Below are 20,480 nucleotides of genomic sequence, written 5' to 3'. Positions count from 1 at the left end.
TGTTGTGAGAATGAAAATGTGCTTTCATGTATGTTATCTCCTATAATCCATGAATAGTTGTTTGAAGTATTATAATCCCTTTTTTGTTCAGGTGAGAAAACAGTCACTGAGGGGGTTAAGTGAGACCACCACTGTTCTAAGTGGTGGAACTAGGATGCCGACTGGGGTCTTCCTGACTCCAAATCATCCCCCCTCCACTGCACTACCTCCCAGCCCTTTTATCAAATGAGCTGTCATCCCTGAAATGACTCCAAAGAGCCAGCAACTACAGCATATACTGTGCTTCCTCAGACCAAAGTGCATTACTTTACTATAGGTGAGTCTTATTTGACTATGCAAAGAAAAACACCACCAATTTTACTAGAGGAAAAATCATTCATAATGATGCTTACACATTTACCTTGTCATCTATTAGTAAGATTTCAAGTCTCTTACTTATGTCCCCAACAATGATCTCAGACCTCCAGTTTATCTTCCTTACCCTGCCACAGTAATCTAAAAATTAAAAACTTAGATCTTTTAAATCTCTGCTTAAAACTCTTCCATAGAGGCTCCTGGCTACTCATAGAATAACATCTAAACTCCTTATCTAGGTGTATAAGATTGTCAATATGTTTCCAAGTTTTCTTTCTCCACTGACATTTCCCATTTTTTTCCCATTCCACTGGGTCAACCTCTCCTCATCCTTTGATACCCAGCTCAAATAGCATTTGCCAGGGGTCTCTACCAACTAGCCGCATGGTCAATCTCTCTCTCCAAGGTGCTTTCCAGGTGTTTTGTCCAAGAGGCTGGCATTGAACTCAACCTCTAGTGTTCAGACTATCCTCTCCAGACTCTTCGAGGGCAAAGGATAAACGTATCTTACTACTTTCATACCAATGCAGTGCTTTGCACATGCAAGGTTATCAATAAAAGCTCAGTAAACACATTCAAAAGGAAAGTAAACTGGCTTCATGGTAAAAAGAAGCCAAATAAAAATCTGGAAAATAAATATATAAATATAAGAAAGGAAAGTAATCATTTTTGAAAAGTTACTGAATACAAATGCCAAATTGATAGGGTTATTTTAATGTTGGCACAAAAGGTGTCAAAAAGAAAAAAACAGATATTATGCTAAGTTACCATAGCACATTGACTACAAATGCATGCAAGTTCCATCATCCACTCTTCTCAGTGTTCTGCAGAATAAAGGTAATTTGCAACTGTAGTTTGGCATTTCCTACAGTGAGTTCTGCCTTTTACTAAAGGGTATCATAACAATAAAATATGGTGGAGTAGTGTCTGCGCTACTGGGACAGTTAGGCTAAAGAAGATTCTCTTTTTGACTTTGTACCCCCTCAGAGCCTTTAATATACTAATGTGTGTTGGAGCTCTCCAAGAAGAGGCAGGAAACACAGCGTGACCCAAATACATTTGACCACAGGACTTTTTTTTTCAAGGAACATCACACATGACAGGTGTTCATAGAGAGCACACTCTGGGTAACACTGTCCTAGATTCTTAGATGCCATTATCTGTCACTTCATAGAAGCACTTAAGAACGAACACGCTGATCATCGATGCACAAACACACAGCAACAAAAATCTGAAATGACATCCTATATCAGTGTTGCTTCAGAATAATGAAACAGGTAGCCCATTTTCATCAAAATCCTGCATAAAATAGTGGAAAGAGCACAGGCTAGGAAATTTCTCTACATCTTTCGAGCTGTATGACTTGGGGCAAGACATTTGTCAGCAGAGAAACTGTGCTGTGTCTGTGACAGCCAGGGATGGTGATTTTACCTGGACTTTCTGAAACATAAGTCCACAGGGGTGCTTAGATATGATGCTCTCAGATATGAGAGATGGTCCTTTTCCTCCCTAAGCTCCTGTAGCACCTGCTCACCTCCTAGGTCTTTGATAAAGTTGAGGTCATCAGGCATGATAATCAGTTTCCGATCCCTCCACCTAATATACTGACACGCACCCTACCTCTTTTCCAACACCCTCAGAAGATAAAGTCTTCTTCTGCTGTGTCTTCCCCTCATCCAAGCCACTTGACGCTATGCTTCTATTTTTTCCAGCATTCTCCTGAATCTTCAGGATTCTTCCTCCACTGGCTTCTTCCCTTCTGCCTACATACAAGTTCAAGTACCTCCAGTCCTAAAACAGACACCCAAGACAAAATACCCCTCTTCTTACTCACATTCTTCTCCAGATATCATCTAAATTTTCTTCTCTTCCAAAAAGATTAAACAATTTCCTCTTTAAACACCTAATTCTCTTGGATTTAGTGGCACTGCACTTCCCTGATGGCCCTTCTACTTATCTGATCACGCGGTCTTTGTCTCCTCCAGGAGTGTCAGCTCCTGGACTGACTCCCTAAAAGTTGATTTTCCCCAAGATTTAAAGCCTCCGTCCACCTCTCACTTGATTTATGTTTTCTGAATGATCTTGCCCATCTATGTATGTATGATACCCAAATTTCCGTATATCCAACTCAAACTTCTTCCGTAAGCTTCAGATTGATATATGGGACCATCTATTGGACATATTTACCTGCAAGTCCCTCAAGTACTTCAAACACAGAGGATCAAACAGAATCTCATTTATATCACTACTGTTTCATTGGCAGAGGTCCTATAGCGTTGTGATTAGGAGAGAATGCCTGGGCTCGAATTACAGCCCTAGCACTTTCCAGACGTGACCTTGGGTAAGTTCCTTAATCACTGCAAAGATGGAGATAACTACAGTCCAATGCCCAGAGGGGTGTGTGAAGAGTTAAATGGGCAGTACGTGGCACCTCTGCTCGGTACCCTGTGCCAGTAGGTGAGCTGTCAATGGGAGCCACTAGCGTCATTATCACGTCCCACACTCAGTTTTTCTCTCCTGAATTCCCTCCATTCCTTATCTCGTCTGGGAGTGCTGGCACCTATCACCAGCAGCACACAAGCCAGCAACCTGGGAGCTGTGGCTGACTATCCTCCCAGTAACTCCATGAAGACTACCAGTCACAAGTCCAGTAGATTTTTCTCTCCTAAACATTTCTCAAATCCCACCTCTCCTCTCCATCTCTACAACCACTGCCTGAATCCAGGCTCTCACCCTCTCTCCTTTGAGCACCTTCTCTCCAGTCTCAAACCCTCTAAATAAGAATCGTTCATGTCACTCCCATCCTGAATACACAGCAGTCTGACACCCCAGCTGGCTTTAGATAGACACCACTCAAGAAATAGGTGAAATAGAAATATTGAAGTCTTGCGGCCACTTCAGTGTCTTAATGGGGTTAATAATGCAGAGTATATGCAGCTGATGTGGTCCTATTAACGCTTGGGCATGTGATGACTGTACCCATGAATGACCTCCATCATTGTGCTCAGAAAAGCCTGCACTTTTGGACTCCCAGGTTTGCACAGCTGGAAGGGACTTCTAGCACACACCACTGGGTGTCTACCAGCATCCATGCTTAGTTCCCCTTGTCCCTCTCTGAGGAGACTGGAAAAATGAACTACTTTCACAGCTCCTCTTACAGGTAAGGGTAACAAATGAGACATCAATAGTTTGCTGGGGCTTCTGGGAAAACTTTGCTCTTCTGATGAGAGGGGCAGGCTTTGCTGATACCATCCTTCCCCTCTTCTTTCTGAGGTACCCAGAAATATGAACCTGACACTGTGGGAGCCATTGAGGGACTGAAGAAAAAGGTCAAGAGAATGTCTGAGGTGCTGGCCCCAACATCCCTGTGCTCCCGTAATGGGACTCCAGGGAGGAAGGAACTTGCCCGAGCCACTCTGGAGGGCTCACTGGGTAGGGGAAGTCTGTTGTTTTGAGGCGGGGAGAGCTGGTAAGGAAGATAGCTGCAAATTCTTTCCTTGGAATGACTGCCTCAAAGACGTATCACACAAGTAGGGAGCCCGTGCTAAAGTAACAGCAAATTAACACCACAAGCTGTTCTAGGTTTTCACAGCCCCAGTTACGGGTTAAGGAAACCTGTAATTAACAGCTCTGCCCCATGCCTTCCATGATTTATCATGGCTGCAGGCTCAGGGGTGGAAAGAGAGAAAAGGCCCCACAGATGACCAGGCACATTTTCTAGTCACACCCACCTCCTCAAGTTCATTAACACCTCCCACATAACTCACAGAGATAGCGGTGCACGGCCAGCAACTAATGAACGCAGTTATCAAAGCGCTGAGAGCGTCTGTAGCACAAGCTAGTGAGGCCCTGGCAGAGGAAAGCCAGTAGCTCCCTGTTCACATTCTCTGCTCCGAGAACCCAGTGTACGATGGTTAAATCTGGGACCACCCGAGAGGCTATTTACTTGAATATTTACAAAGAAAGAAGCTTGATTTGAAGGCAGAATCACATATAAATAAGTCCCATGACCCTAGGTTCTGAGGACAGTCACAGAAGAAAACTCCAGGGTATTAAGACATCCCAGCTCATCTTATATAAAGTCACAGGGAAAGACAAAAGAACAACAACAAAGAAATGCAGACTGGAAGCAAATAAGTGTGGTTATTTTCTCCATAGTTTTAATACGACGATAGGTCTCTCTATTCAATAGTTAGATTCTTTAAAAGTAGTGCATAAATTGGTCTTTGTTGATAAATCTAACCGTGTTATAAACACCTTAAAATAAATATTTGAAGAGACTTTTATGTGTCCTTCATTTTTTTACAAAGTATTCTCTTTTCTGTTTTTTAAATCACTTTTTCACATTCTAGGTTTCTTGAAACTGAGGTACACCCACATATCCAAACATTTGCACTGAATTTCATTTCCAGTTCACATTCGACAGTCACCTCTTCTCATTAGAGCAATTACGTTTTTTAAAGATTGAAGCAGAGTCGATCTACAATATTGTGTTAGTTTCAGGTGTACAGCAGAGTGATTCGGTATTTTTGCAGATTATACTCCATTAAATGTTATTACATGATAATGGGTATAATTCCCTCTGCTATACAGTAGGACCTTGTTTGCTTATCTATTTTATATATAGTAATTTGTATCTGTTAATCCCATACTCCTGGTTTGTCTCTTCCCCCTTCTTTCTCCCCTTTGGTAACCACAAGTTTTTTTCTATGTCCGTGAGTCTGTTTCTGTTTTGTATATACATTCATTTGTATTATTTTTTATATTCTACATATAAAATGATATCATATAGTATTTGTCTTTCTCTGTCTGATTTATTTCATTAGCATAACATTCTCTAGGTCCACCCATGTAGCTGCAAACGGTAGTATTTCATTGTTTTATGGCTAATATTCCATTGTTTGTATATACCACATCTTAATCTAATCATCTGTTGATGGGCATTTGGGTTGCTTCCATGTCTTAGCTATTGTAAACAGTCCTGCTATGAGCACTAGGGTGTGTTTATCTTTTCTAATTAGTGTTTTGGGGTTCTTTAAAGATATATACTCAGGAGTGGAATTGCTGGATCACATGGTAGTTCTATTTTTAGTTTTTTTGTTTTTTTGTTTGTATGTTTTAAGCAAACTCCGTACTATTTTCCATAGTGGCTATACCAATTTACACTCTCACCAACAGTGTAGGAGGGTTCCCTTTTCTCCACATCCTCTTCAACGTTTGTTATTTGTAGATTTTTGATGTTAGCCATTCTGACAGGTGTGAGATAATGCCTCATTTTGGTTTTGATTTGCATATCTCTAATAACTAGGGATGTTGAGCATCTTTTCATGTACCTGTTGGCAGTCTGTATATCTTCTTTGGAAAAATGGCTATTCAAGTCTCCTGCCATTTTTGATTGGATTGTGGGGGGGTTTTATTGACATTGAGTTTTATGAGATATTCTGTTTTTAAAAATACATAGATTGTTTTATCTCCAAGGCAAATATGCTATGATTCCCCTCCCCCACCTTTCGGTTAAAGGAACAAAAGTAGTACTATGTCTTTTTATAAAAAGAGAAGACTTTAAATGCTTACTGTAGTGGATTCTGTGGTCTGCTACCCAGACCTTTTGTGTTTAGGACAGAGGCATCCTTGCCCCGACGCTGGGAACGCTGGTGGCTCACAGCTCTCATTGAACTGCTCTCATGGGTTTACCCTCAGCCATGGAGACCCAACTACACTAATTTTTCCCTCCCTGGGGGTAGCTTGTAGCCAATGACCATCAATGCTAGAGTATAAATGACCCATGCCCTTGCCCCAAGACTGGACAACTCTAAAGATACAATCCAGCTCTAGAGCTCACCATGGGATCCACTGAAACATCTGTTCATTGGAGTTCAACCCCACTCTCTGCCCAACACTGATCCCTTCACTCCCACACTGATGTTGACCCTGAGAGTGCTCCCCAGTAAACTTGTTCCACACAAATCTCCTTCTTAGAGTTTGTTTCCTGGAAACCCAATCTAAGACATTCATCTTATTCTTCCGAAGACTTTCCTTATTCTAGTTATTTTATGAATGGGTGTGGGAGAAGATCTGAGACCTCAGCCAAGTCCAGTTCAGGGACAAAGCTTCCCTGTCCTCTTCTCACTGCCCGAAATATTTGGCTATAAAGGTGAAGGTAAAAATTCCCATTAAGTTGGAACAAAACTATGGGTATTTACTGACACGCATGGAGTGATCCTTTTACTAAAAATGTGTCAAGGACATTTTAATCATATCTAGTCCAAACAAGCATGTACATGCACACACATATATACAAAAGAAAGATAAATGAACTTAGGGAAAGAAATAAAAATAAATTTTCATCATATTTTAAAATATTGTTTAAAAATTATCTGTGGATTCTTCTCTCACCTGAAGTACCCATTATTAAAAAAATATTAACAATAAGAGTCTGCTCCCTAAATTAAATTGGAGTTATTTCACTTTGCCTAACACACAGGAACAGTAATTTCGTTTTCCCTTTTCTTTTCGCACAACTGGGATAACAAATAATTCTGTGTAGAACCCAAGCACTGCGCTGATGTTGTTTATTCTGACTCTCAGGGATCTCTTTTCTCCTCTCCCCCTTCTATTCTGTCTTCAACCAATTTTCCCACATTTATATACAAATTTGCATTGTAAATTCAAGTAAGCACAAACCATGTTCCTCAAGTGATCGGTGGCCATAGATATTTTTCCCAAGGAAGTATTTTTAGCTTTAATTTTATTACATTTAATTTCTTTATATTTATTCCCACAGGTCAATGATTTTACATAGATGCCTCCATGTAATCATATCCTGGTCACTTTTTTTCTCCCTTTCTTGCTTGGTTCCCTGTCCTTTTGCTTCTCTTGCCTTTATTTTGGCAGTATTTCCAACATGGAACCTGTATCAACACCAGTGTGTGTGCTTCATATTCTTTTCTGAACTCACAGTATTGATCTATGCACATGTACATTTACACACACATGTATAGAAGATCTTATGTACAGCCTTCTACATTTTGTTTTCTCACTCACTACCTCTCTTAAAGTCATCTGGCATGGGTCAAATTCACAATCCATTATGTGACTATATCACAGTATTTTCAACCATTCCACTGTTGAGAGTTGTTTACTTTTAGGGTTTTATTTGTCACCATACACAACGCTGCAGTAAATAATACCCACTTTTTTTTTTTTTTTTTTTTTTTTTATGCGTTACGCGGGCCTCTCACTGTTGTGGCCCCTCCCGTTGCGGAGGACAGGCTCCGGACGCGCAGGCTCAGCGGCCATGGCTCACGGGCCCAGCCGCTCCGCGGCACGTGGGATCCTCCCAGACCGGGGCACGAACCCGTGTCCCCTGCATCGGCAGGCGGACTCTCAACCACTGCGCCACCAGGGAAGCCCTAATACCCACTTTTTAAAAGTGGATTTTAGATATCATTGGTATAGATTTTTAAGACTGGAATTGCTAGGTCAAAGCTCATATGTATTTCTAATATTAACAGATATGCCAAATTGCTTTCTAAAAACCTTATTAAATTACACATATATCAGCCCTGTATGCTTTTCTCTACGTACACATTAACATTTTATGCCAATTGTATTCACTTTTATTTATACCAGATTTTTCCTGATTAGGCAAATAATATGTTGATGTTCGGCATTATATCAGGCCCGTCTTAGAGCATAGAGTGGTCCAGGGGTTGGATGTAATCCCAGCTCCAGCCAACTGTTAAAGTATGATTCCAGAAAATAACACAACGATACCTTACCCTTCCTCCATTATGACCCATGGTATCATGACTGTCATGAATAAGGCTTGCACGAGGCACTCACCAATGACATATTCCACCCTGAAGAGGTCCCTCCTAGGGTTGTAGGGACGATTGAAGTCGATCTGGATGTAGAAAGACTGTCCTCTACGTACAATCAGCTTGTTGTTGCTGTATTTGTCGGTGTGGTGATCCACTTTGTTGCTGTCCCATCTCTCCTTGAACAGGTGAACACCCGTAACATTAAGGTAGTCTATACACAAAGAAAACAATCAAGAGAAACCATTGAGTAACTTTGGTTTAAACACAAACTCGAAAAACAAGACTATTTTCCTGAAGACACAAGGTAGTAAGGTTTATTAGATAAAACTCTATACAGGGGGCTGGTAGATTTGGGAGCCAGTCTCTTGTGACATCCTTGTTTTCAAAGGAGATTTTTTAAAAAGCATTTTCCCCTTCTGATCTCATCTCAGACCACACGGCACTCACTTTGGGATAATAAAGCTGTGTTGATAATGCCTATCCATAGGTCTAGATACAGAGGAACTAGCACCTGAGTTCAAGGCTTCACTTCCGAGTCTCACGTTGGTTTTCGTTATGTCAGGTGCTTCCCACAATGACTACAGCCTCCACACGTTGGGATAAGCAGGGGATGCCACTTCAATTTTCTTAGCTTTAAAAAGGGAGGAATCAAATCTGACAAAGCCTGCAAGGGATGTTCTAAGGACAAAGTTGATCATCAGTCCAAAATTCTCCTCTTACTTCAGGAAAGGTCAACCCACAGCCCCCTTCTTTAATTCTAAAACTAGATCTTGTCCTTCAAAGGCAGGAAACAGAGGGAACAGGCATGGAGGAAGGATACCAGCATTCCTATGAGGTAGGGTGGATTGTTTCCACTTTGCACATGCTGAAACAAGACTCAATTTCCCTGGCTACTAAACAACCAATCTGGAAGCAAACCCTGGTGTGACGCCGAAATCTACAGGCTTTTCCTCTGATTTTTGGAATCGGGAGTGTAAATGTCAGTTATATATTTACCTGAGACACGATAGCACTGGATAAAAGTTAGATCTCCTCTTGCTTTTTTCCCATTCCCTCTGCAAATGATCACTGAATGTGAAGGTAACTCTAACTACCCGTCTACACTGCAGTTTAGAAGATCTAGTCTAAAGACAGATTTGTGTGTATGCATTTGGAGTTCTAAAGGGACACTGGAGAGAGAATGCTGGGCGAGGTGGCGGGTGTGCACTGGCCTCTTGCCTTCCCTCCCTTTTCCTGACCTTGACTGTTGCATGGTTTGTCCTCATGGCTGTGAACTCAGTGTACATAGAGAGCTGGGGCTTCACCCTGAAAGGGCTCAGTGATTTCCTCTGCTTTTACACAGGAATCCTGTGCAGGACCCCTGGTGCTCTCTGGCCTCATTTTTTCTCATAGGCAAAATGGAGAAATTGGGTTCATTAAGGTACTCTATAGGTCTAAAGTCTAGGAGTCCCTGCAACACCCTTGATGAATTCAAAGTCCAGGTAATCCTGAGTTTGAATCTCAGGTCTCATAATTACTTAGGTAAGGGATGTTGCCTCTCAGAAGCTGAGTTTTCTCACCTTTAAAATGAAGGTACTAATATCTTGAGAATTTCTACAAAGATTCAATGACCTAACAGTGCAATGGGTCTGACTCTAGGCCTGGTGCATAGTGGGACCAGAGGCTTCCTTTGAGCTTGCTGACTATGAACTGTCATGGCGCCACTTCTTACATGGTGCTCAATGGACTATCCTGACTGCAACATTATAGCAAACAGAAAGTGCAAGATGCAATTTTATTTTTGCTTCTCTCAGAACCCTGTAGTTCATGGTCCCCTGAGGGGCAGTTTCCCTCCATTATGCTGTGATGTGAAGATGTTTATTTCTATAGCTCTCTCTTCCAAGCTGCCTTCCTCCTAAGTTCTCTGGTCTTATTAAGGTCACACTCCCCAGTGCTAAACCAGCTTCAGAAAGAGCTGGAGAATCATAAACGTCCCAACTGAGAAGAGCCTTAGTAATCAACTCAGCTGGCCCTCTTTCTTAGCACCATGACTTTTAATAATGTTTTGTTTTAGTTTTTAAAAATGTCTAAAAACCTAACTCCTCAGAAAAGGGTTTAATCAGCTCTCCATTCATCAGCACCAATGGAAGGAATGTACCGATACTGCACTGTCACAGGATCTCAGAGGGCAAAGGTACTTTCTGGACCATCTGGTAGACCTGCTATGTATTGCACGAAACATCTCCATGAAAATCCTAGTACTTAGGCTTTTAGCCTCCATCTGAACAGGGAACCCACTCTCTTATAAAGCAAACAGGCCATTTTTAAACCACCCAATTATTTGAAAAATCCTTATAAGATGAACTGGCATCTTTTTCCCTGTAATTTTTCTAACCATAGATCCTGGTTCCAACTTCTGCATAAATATAGAAGACGCTCTATTCATTTCATCTGGCACTCTTTTGGTATATGAAGACTATTGTTAGGGTTCCTCTGAGTAAAACATTCTCCACATCTTCAACTGTTCTTTAAGAAATTATTTCCAGACCTTCTACCCATTACTGTGTTCTGAAATATACATATTCCATTCTACGTATTTCTCTTATAGCGTTTTTCCTAGAATTAAGTACATCACTCTGGTTTTTCCAATGAAAACCAATGAGACCACTGCATCTTTCAAAATAAATAGCATATTTCTATGATTTCAGTCCAAGATACCATTAGTGTTTTGAATACTCTTTTTTTTTTTTTTTTTTTTTTTGTGGTTCGCGGGCCTCTCGCCGCTGTGACCTCTCCCGCTGCGGAGCACAGGCTCCGGACGCGCAGGCTTAGCAGCCATGGCTCACGGGCTCAGCCGCTCCGCGGCATGTGGGATCCTCCCGGACCGGGACACGAACCCGTGTCCACTGCATCGGCAGGTGGACTCTCAACCACTGCGCCACCAGGGAAGCCCCATAGTTTTTATATTGGGTTTATATTGGGTAACATCTTAGGGAAAAATCCGAAAGAACTTTTTTGCCACCCCAACTAGGTTTTTCATGGTGAGAACAAATATATATATATATATATATACTAAATATATATTAATATATATTAAGAGTTTGTTTTAAAATAATGTAGTCTACATTACTGTGCATTTGACAACGTTTAATTCAAAACATGGAATTTTTTAAATGTTATCTCTTCTAAGTGCCCTTTACCTTTTCTATTGCAATGTCGCGCTAAGTCAACGCCTTCAGGAAGGAAAAAGAAATCATAGGAAATCACAGTGGTACCCTTCGTAGGGAGAAGCTAAGTCAATGATAAGTAAAATTTCCTAAATAAGCTCTTAAAAATTCATATCAAAATAATTTAATCTAAGAGAAACATTTCATTTAAAAAATAAAACGAGGGTGGGGGGAATTGGGAGATTGGGATTGACACATATACACTATCAATATTATGTATAAAATAGATAACTAATGAGAACCTAGTAAATAGCACAGGAAACTCTACTTAATGCACTGTGGTGACCTAAATAGGAAGGAAATCCAAAAGAGAGGGGAGATATATATATATATATAATATATGTATAGCTGATTAATTTTGCTGTACAGCCGAAGCTAACACAACATTGTAAAGCAACTATACTTCAATAAAAATTAATTTAAAAAAAGAATAAAACTTGATTAAGCTATGGAAGATTAAAAGCTACACTGAGAGGTGGCAAGTTTAAAGAAACAATGTTCTAGACTGTAGCCAAATGTGTAACACATACAGAAGGGTAATAGGATAGGCAGGGGCGTTATTGTTTGGACGGAGAAGAAAATGGCAGCCATGTTGCCCTCTCTCCAATGTAATCTCCCAATAGGTCTGTGGAGTTACTAAGGGTTACCCCAAGTCTTGGGGGATGAGGTGAGGTCCCCAACACCACTGAATAAATACCTTTTCGTCCATTGTTCATGGAGAGTCACCCACAGATCAAGTATTTGGTTCTTATAATACCTGATAATCTCAAGGACTCTATACAGATGGTGTCATAAGATATGATCATAGGCATAAAAATATCATAGTTCTTTTTCTTGTCCATTGCTCCTTCCCATGTAGCAGGCACTCAGTAAACATTTTCTAAGCTGGAATATTGATTTTTGCTTTGTTTATTGGCTTAACAGGTCGTAGTTTAGGTTGAAAGAGCCTTCTCATCACCCAGGCTCCATTCGCCACAAACAGGAAAGGAATTTGCTTCTCCCTGTCCAAGCCCAGTTCCTCGCAGAACAGAACAGAACAGAGCAGCTCATTGCTAAGCTACCTTTTCTTTGGGGGGGGGGGGTTTGAGAGAGATATTGTAGCTGGAAACTTCGCAGCTTGCTCTTTCAAAGTGACAGCTTTCAAAAGTCTACCTAACGCAACTTAGCTTAATTCCAAAACATCAGAAAATGGACTGCTAAAGAAAAAATCTCTCCTCATGAGCCAGCTGCCTCCCTGTCTTCCTACCCTTCCCCTAATATGAAAAAAGTGGATTAAAAGTGGACTATTTTCACCTTAGCTGGTAAAGATATTCTTCAGAGAATGATTATACCTGTCACAGATGGAACCTTTAAATAAGTTAAATGTTTAGGTTCATATCCTAGGAATTCCCTAGTGAACTGAGATCTCCATGCAATCTTTAGTAATATTATTACCAAAATATAGGTGTAAATACTGTCCATGAGGAGGTAGGTCTGTTTATTGTGAAAACAACAGGGTGAAGTTTCCTTTCTCATATTCCTTTTGGACACCCAGAATTTTAAACTTTCATTAATTTGAATCATTAAAAACATTTTCTTAAACAGCTTATTGTTTTCAACTGTTGCTATTAAAATGTCCTGTACTCTGTATAAGAAATGCTCAGCAGAAGCTAGAATGAGAGAAATGAGTCTAACACCTTCTCCAGGGACTAAAATCCCTCTATATTTCTATTTCTCTATTGGTCTATTTCTCCTCTAGCCGGAAGTATCTCAACAGCCTCCAAATGTGTCTCCTTCTCTCCATTTTCTCCTCACTATTATTTTTATAAACATAATTCTGATTATGTCATTTGCTATTTAGAATCCTTTGCAAGTCCCCTGTATCTGCAGGAGGAAAGGTAAGGTCTTCAATGCCTGTTATGATGTGATCCCTGCTTACTTTTCTCAGGCTCGTCTCCCCTCTCTTGTCCTCACTACTTGACATACACTGTGCTCTCTGCTAGAAATGCCCCTCCAGGCACTTGTCTGCCCGGGGCACTCCTACCTATCGTCTAAGACCTAACTCAGGTGTCCTGTATTTACGAAACCTTCCTCGCCTTCTTTCCCACTCCACCGACACCCCAGAGAGAGATTGGTATCGTTCCTGACACAATCATTAAACATTTTCCCACAAATCAAGTGGAAAGTGTGAACTGGTTCTATACAACATCGTTTCTTAATCATACATTGAAGGCCTTTTTTATTCTTTCAATAACCTCGACTCCAGAGAGGTTTACTCTGCACAAAGGCGAGATGGATGACTAATTAGTCAGTTAGTTGATTTCGTTCTGACGTGGAGTCATGGGAGGGAGGAGACGATCAGAAAGGCACAGACCCCATTACCCTGAAAAATGCTAGATCCCACTTGCATTTGATTCTTTTATAGATCTAGCTTGCTTTCCAGTTTGAATTCAAATTGCATTAGACCTGCCAAATGAGTATTATAATTACTACTGCAAATTGATCACCTACTGTTAGTAACACAGAGTCAAACCAGCCCAAGAATATAAGGTTATCTTCCCGAACATCTCCTGCTAAAATAACCTTCGAGACCAGGAAGCCTCTAGAGAGATTTTCAGAAACACCAAATGAGCATGCAAAACATTAGAGATGGATGCAAATCCAAACAATCTGAGGGGATTTTCAGATATTTTTCTCGGCTACAATTGAGTTCAAAGGGGGCATTAAGGATCCCTAAAAACACAGGAGGACATCAAACACCTCCATGGACTGGCTGGTCCTATCTCCGGGGTTCCACTGTCACCTCAACTATCTCAATGTTTCTTAAATATCATGCCGCCACACGGGAGGAACCTTATGTACGTTTGTACGTTTTGAAATACAGGCAAAAATAATTCTTAACCAAATATTCACTGAAGTTGTGAATTAAAGGTATTACACACAATGTATATCATATACATCGATTGCCACAAGACGATTCAAAGGGAAAAATCTGGCATTTTCCCTCTCTTGCCTCTCTGCCCTTCTCAGTCAATTTCACAAGAGTAGCGTGCTCACGGGACACTCTGGAAAGCTTCCATGTAACAAATGTGGAGAGTTTGTCTTAGGGCTTTGTTATCCTGGAAGCAGTCATCCTCAGGCAAGATCACGGAGGTACAAGCCCTCCCCTAGTGGCCACTGAGGAAACTGCAAGAAGATGGCACTTAAACCCACGTGATTAGGTCTTAGCAGGGACTTGGGGACAACTTGAAAGACTTAGTCCCAGGACACCCACTTTTAGTACAATTAAACAGAGATTTGAAATGTGAAGGATAACTGGGAAATGGACCTCCTTGATCAAGGCAGTGTTCTTTTTCTTCTGTTCTACTCATCGGGGACTTACTGCTATACTTCCTGGGTTCAGAGGTCCTATCTTCAGAGCATGTAGCACTTAGCTCATCTGTATGAGAACTACGAAATGGATGCGCGTTTAAGAAACCTGGAACCTGTTAATAATAATAAGGTTATAATGACTCTAGGGTTGATGAGTCATTAATTTCTCAAGGGATTGATTTTTCACTGGACACACATTCCTATACCAGGGCCTGTATTAAGTACCCCAGAATGTCACTTGGATTGTGGACACATATGACTGCCAAGCAAATAATGACTGATCTTTCAAAATAATTCAGTTCAAACTAACTCCCCACCTCTGCCTCCAAAAATAAGTAACCAAAAAACCAGTACCCCAGATTTTTAAAGAGTGTCCTACCTGCTCAAGTTCTTTGGCAGTTTTCTTACTGGCAACATTTTGGTCCATTTTAATTCTATGGGGGCTGCAGGCTTGCACATATTCCCCTTAGAATCAAGGTTCCCTTGGGGGGGGTTCCTGACCTTGCAGAGGTATGATAATCGGCACATTCTGAATCAATGAGCATGTATTGATTGGGTATTCTCACAGCCACTGGTCGTTTGATCCTCACGGCAACTGTGAAGTAGGTATTGCTCCCATTTTGCTGATAGGGAAACTGAGGCTCAGAACACTTACATGACTTTCTGGGGGTCCCAGGGTGAGCAAATGGCAGATGTGGGACAGGACCCCGGGTCTTTTGAGTCCTGGACCATGGGACACTTTGCTACACCTCACTGCCCCAGTGGTGCCTCCCATTTCTCCTGTGCCCCTTTCTCTTTCTGCTCCCCCCACAACTTCTTCCAGCACTTTGCCCCCCTCTCCTGGGTCCCAGAGTCTTCTCTGCTAGAGGGGAATTTTGCTAGAAAACTGAATACACCAAGATAACTTGCTTGGTAATTTGACATCTGTACACTTTCCAATTTTATTTGCATTTAAAAAGAAAGAAGGAAGGAAGGGAGGGAGGAAGGAAGGAAGGAAGGAAGGGAGGAAGGAAGGGAGGAAGGGAGGGAGGAAGGGAGGGAGGAAGGGAGGGAGGAAGGGAGGGAGGAAGGGAGGGAGGAAGGGAGGAAGGAAGGGAGGGAGGAAGACTCCTAGACTGAGAAGTGAAGGAGTGAACACTAAGTGCTTACGTTGGTTTCCGTTTCCCAGCCTATAACATGGGGATTTAGATGAGTTGACTAGCAAGTCCTTTAAAACTCATTTCTGTGGTTCTAATGGTGGCGTCTTGGACGGTGCAGCAGCTAGTAGGGACAGAGCTCAGAACTCCAAGTTCACACCTTGTCTTGGCCCCTCGACTCAACCGAAGATGCCCTTCAGTTCCGTGAGCCCCCTGCTCCCAGTTTGGATGGTACCCCACGGGTGGTACTGGTTATCTCTCCGTCTTCACAATTGGATATCACACCGTCCAGACATGATGCTAACACAGTCAAACTTGCCCACCAGACCCAGGCTGTTCTCTGACTTCCTGGGTTTGTTCGTAATCAACATTGTCCTTTCCCTTGGCTTTCAACCTCTGGTCTCTTTCGGACAAGGCAGATTAACCACACACCACAGGGTGATCGTGGGCACCTACCCCTACAAGTGGGTGTTTACCCCCCAGTGAAAGCATACACAGAGCCCCTCAGGAGCAAAAGTGGGTTTGGGTACACGAGTGCAACTGACAAAATGTGCTCCCCGCTGGATGCCATTCAGGGACGTGAGTCTGAATGTCCCTGCCATGGCCCAAGGGAGCGGTGTCTGTGTCACCAAGCCACTGCTGGTAACTGGGCCCTGTCACAGCTGACAGGGCTGAGTGGAGGTCAGCGGCTGGCGGCTGCTCCCAGAGCAGGTCCCTCCGGATGGGCGGAGATAAGAGCAGGGGAAGTCGCTCGCCTCACCTGCCCCCCAGCCTGCTCTGGAGAGAAGCAGAGGGCTTCCATCTCCATTACCGTCAGGGTCCAGCATCTCTCACCAGCTGAGACTCACAGCGATGGGTGCGGGGACGGGGCAGGAAGGAGGTGTGAGCTAGACAATCACAAAAGCCACAGTGTTTTGGAAGTGGCAACTTACAGCTAGAGAACATTCTTAAAAACAAACAGTAGGGCTGGAAGAGGACTCAGCTAATGCCCTTGTTTTGCAGAGGTGACTTCCTTGAGATTACAAAGCCATTAAGTGGCAGAACTGGGACAAGAATCCTGGCCTTTGGTGCTTTTACCACTCAAAAGAGGGTTTGGGAGGCCTTTCTTCAAAACCAGAGACTGGTGGTGGACCAGTTTTTGTGGGAGCTCGGTGGAGACAGAGGGCGCTGAGCCGGCACCCGCAGGGAACGCCGGCCGTGGCGGCCCAGGAGGTGACTGTACCTTGCCGGTTGAAGCCCCGGGGCACCAGGCCATGAAGCTCCATGGTGGGGGGATCATTCTCTGATGCGTTGGAGGTGTTGGGGGGGACGGCTCTCCTGCCTCCAAAGGTGGCCCCCGAGGACTCCGACATTCTCAGCCTCCCAGGCTCCTTGGGGGGAGAAAAGGAGGCACGGAAAGGAAAGTGAAGCCAGTTGCATTTGTGACAAGGACCCAAAAACAGGGAGACGCGTCTGTCTGTGATGACTCTGGAGCAACACATTTTGAGTTTCGCATAAATGAACCCTGAGATGTGGCAGGAAGGATGAGTCTAATGATGGAGTACTGTTCCCCAAGGATCTCGGGGAGATTTCGTGTTTGTCAAAACATACGGAAAGCAGAAGAAAGAGGGCTTATTTGAAGAGATGAAAAATGTAAAAGATTTTGGAAAGCAGGGTCTTTTTCTCATTCCCCCTAAAGGCAATCTCTTGAAAGAAACGTTTGCGTTCCTATGCAGGTACCTCTGCCCATTTTATATAGACTTATGGGGCCGACGTCACTATAAGAATAAACTCATACACCCGTGTCCAGATCAGTGGCATCCTCTCAGGCGTTCACGTCTGCAACTTAATCCAGCCAATATTTATCGAGGGCCCCCCATGCGTTCTGGGCACTTGGGGTACATCGGAGAAAAAAACAGGAGAATGCTTGCATTGAAAGCTTCCGGTCTAGGCGGGGTACGGATGAGCCCACCAAGACTCTTAAGTGAACTCGCTCGGTAGGGTGTGAGAAGGTGGTCGCTGCTTCGGAGTCAGGACCACAGGAGGCGGGGCGAGGGCGGGGAGATTTGGGGTAGGTGAGGCAGAGGCCACTGCAATATTAAATAGGGCTGCAAATAGCCCGCTCGCTGAACTTACTGGGTCAGCTAACACTGCCCTTGCTCCAAGCCTGCTTCCCCTCCCTTTGGAGTTTGTGCGGACAAACCACCAGTCTAATCACCGCACCTCCCGTCGGGGTCTTGTTGACCAACAGACCAGATGAAGCGAGACCTTGTTTCTGGCCCCAATGAAGCTTTCCCCTTGATCACCTGGGTTACCCAGTCACGACTCTGTTTCTTCGGCTGTTTTCCACACCCTCAGAAGATGAGAAGTAGCCCTTACAGAGGCGAGGGGAGTAGACTGTCCCAGAAAAGTGTGGAGCAAAAATGGAGCACAGCTGGAGCCACTTCCTAAGGCACTGGGGCTTGGAAGCAGACAGTAGCGTTTGGAAGTGTAAAGTCTGGGTGGGTATCCAGAAATACCTGCGGTCAGATTTACAGGCTCTAGTGGGTTAAGGGGTGGGGGCAGGGGAGAGAGAAGGGTTAAGGACAGAGAGAAGGCAGGAAAAAGCCTTCCTCTGGTGGGGAGTGGCTGGGGTGGGCTGCAGGGCTGCTAGCGGAGGGGAATGTTTGGACAGAGCAGTGCGGTGGCCCGTTGGGAGAGAGAACCATTAAAGCAGAGACTGGGGCGCCCCAGGTGCTGCCCGGGTGCAGGCCAGGCTGGGTGAGCGCAGGTGGGCAGAAGCGCCCCCTTCTTGTCAGGTCTGGGCTGGGGCAGGTGCTCCAATTCAGCTGCCTGCGGCTGGGGGGATGGGGTGCCAGCGATGGAGAGCGGAGCTGGACCACTCGCAGTGCCAGCCAAGCAGGTGTTCTTACCTGGCCCTGCCTACCCCCTTCTGCAACCTTCTGCATCCTCTCTCCATAGTCCGCTCCCCTGAAGAAAGGGGTGGGGCTGTCCTTTGGGGGAGCACCCCAGGTGCCCCTTGGTGGCCCTTTTCAGGCAGCAGCGCCTTTAGGGAAGCTTCCTGGGATGCCTGAGAGAAGGCCTGCTCGGAAGTGGGGCTGGGTAGATGCGGAGTAAGGGGCGAAACGGAACTGGACCGCTGGGGCCGCTTCCGATACCCGCTCCGCCGCACTCCGGGCACCAACTGACGGATCGGCCCGGAAACCCAGGGGCAGGAGGTGGACGCAGGGCTGCGGGATGCCCCGGCAGAAGGGGCGGCTGCTTACCTGCGGTCCCCTCCCGAGGTGTCCCAGCGCAGGCTGGCTCTGGGCGTCTCTGGAGTACTCCCTCCAAAGGACACAGGCTAAACGACAAGAAACTTAGCTCTTAAATAACTTCCTAAGGACCCTCCCCCCCCGCTTCCTCCCCCCATCCCGCAGCATTTTCTCCTCCCCCTTCTCGAAGGCTGGCGAAGCAGCAGCGTCTCTGGGACTTGCTGGTCACCCAGCCATGCTGCTGTTATTCTGGCATGACCGCCCCCCACCCCCGGCCCCCCTTTCTCCCAGTTTCCAACCTGGTGGCTGGGAGCCCCGGGCAGAGTGCCCTGCAGTGCCCGGCAGACTCCGCCCCCTTCCCCTCTCCCACTTTGGTCAGAAGGCTGGGAAGGAGGGGTCTTCCTGCACAAGGGAACGTTTTCGCCCTCCAGGATTCCGAGGGCGGCTGGTGCGGTTTGGCAGGAGGGAGGGTCTGCCCTCCTACAGACAAGTCACGGACAGCTGTGACCATGCACAGCAAGGAACGTGTCCTTGTTGGGTAAATACAGCTGAGGGGCATGGGCTACATTCCTGGACCATCCACAGAGCCTCGCCACCATCTAACCACAAGATTTCCTGCCCGGGGTGGGGGTGGGGGGATGCCCAGCTGGAGGGAAGATGAGTAAATACCTTTAAGAGTGTTACAAAAATTAGAAAATGACATTTCTTTTTTCTGAAAACCATTTTGGTTTCTTTTCAACTAATAGAAGAAAAAGAAAAGAAAAATTTCCTTCTAAATTTTCCATACTTTCTTTTCCTCTGAGTCTTTATATCTCTATAGACTCCTATTTCCAGTCGTGGCTATCTCTAACCTTCTTTACTGTCTCCGTATTTCCGACCCTGTCACTTGATCTAATTTACTAGGGAAAAAAACGATGCCACTGTTTAAGAATTCTCTCAGTTTTTTGCTACCAAATCTATGCACTCGCCTGCAAACTTACCCGTCTTTTCCCTGTTTCTTCTTATTACTACAGTAGAAAGGTTCCCACCTTGTCCATGGCCAAGTGTGCTGTGGCCCCCCTTTGCCTGTGTTCCCTGTCACCTTCTTCAGGGCCTTGCTGCACGGCTTCTCCACTCTCCCTCCTGTACCTTCAGGCTCCCTGTCTCTAGCAGTTCCCTCCCATCAGCATGTATTCAACTCCAAGTCTCTTTAGTATTTTAAGAAACCCTTGCTCAACCCACATCCCCCAGCTATCGTTCCTTCTCTCCCCTCTTCGTTGCAAGCTTCTGCCCCCATCATTCTACGGAAACTGTAGTTCAGGGTCATCCATGGCCTGTGCTAGATCCAAAGGACAGGATCCAGTTCCCATCTACTTAACCTTTGGAGGCGCTGAACTC

The 20,480-nt window shown here is 44.4% G+C and overlaps 1 protein-coding gene across 1 annotated transcript in view; it reads right to left on the bottom strand.

The window, feature by feature from the left end:
• F13A1 (coagulation factor XIII A chain) overlaps window positions 1-19,521 on the bottom strand; it is a 137,997-nt gene extending 118,476 nt beyond the window's left edge. The window contains 5 exon segments of the mRNA XM_032648302.1: window positions 8,200-8,388; window positions 17,093-17,240; window positions 18,762-18,819; window positions 19,116-19,192; window positions 19,403-19,521. Of these exon segments, the coding sequence (XP_032504193.1) occupies window positions 8,200-8,388; window positions 17,093-17,240; window positions 18,762-18,797 (373 nt within the window). The 5' untranslated portion in view covers window positions 18,798-18,819; window positions 19,116-19,192; window positions 19,403-19,521.
• Between the last annotated feature and the right edge of the window lie 959 nt (window positions 19,522-20,480).

The sequence above is a fragment of the Phocoena sinus genome, chromosome 11, assembly GCF_008692025.1.
Source record: "Phocoena sinus isolate mPhoSin1 chromosome 11, mPhoSin1.pri, whole genome shotgun sequence".
In the NCBI taxonomy this organism is placed as follows: domain Eukaryota; kingdom Metazoa; phylum Chordata; class Mammalia; order Artiodactyla; family Phocoenidae; genus Phocoena; species Phocoena sinus.
Note: the sequence above shows the minus strand (reverse complement) of the source record. Positions and strands in the feature narration are given on the sequence as shown.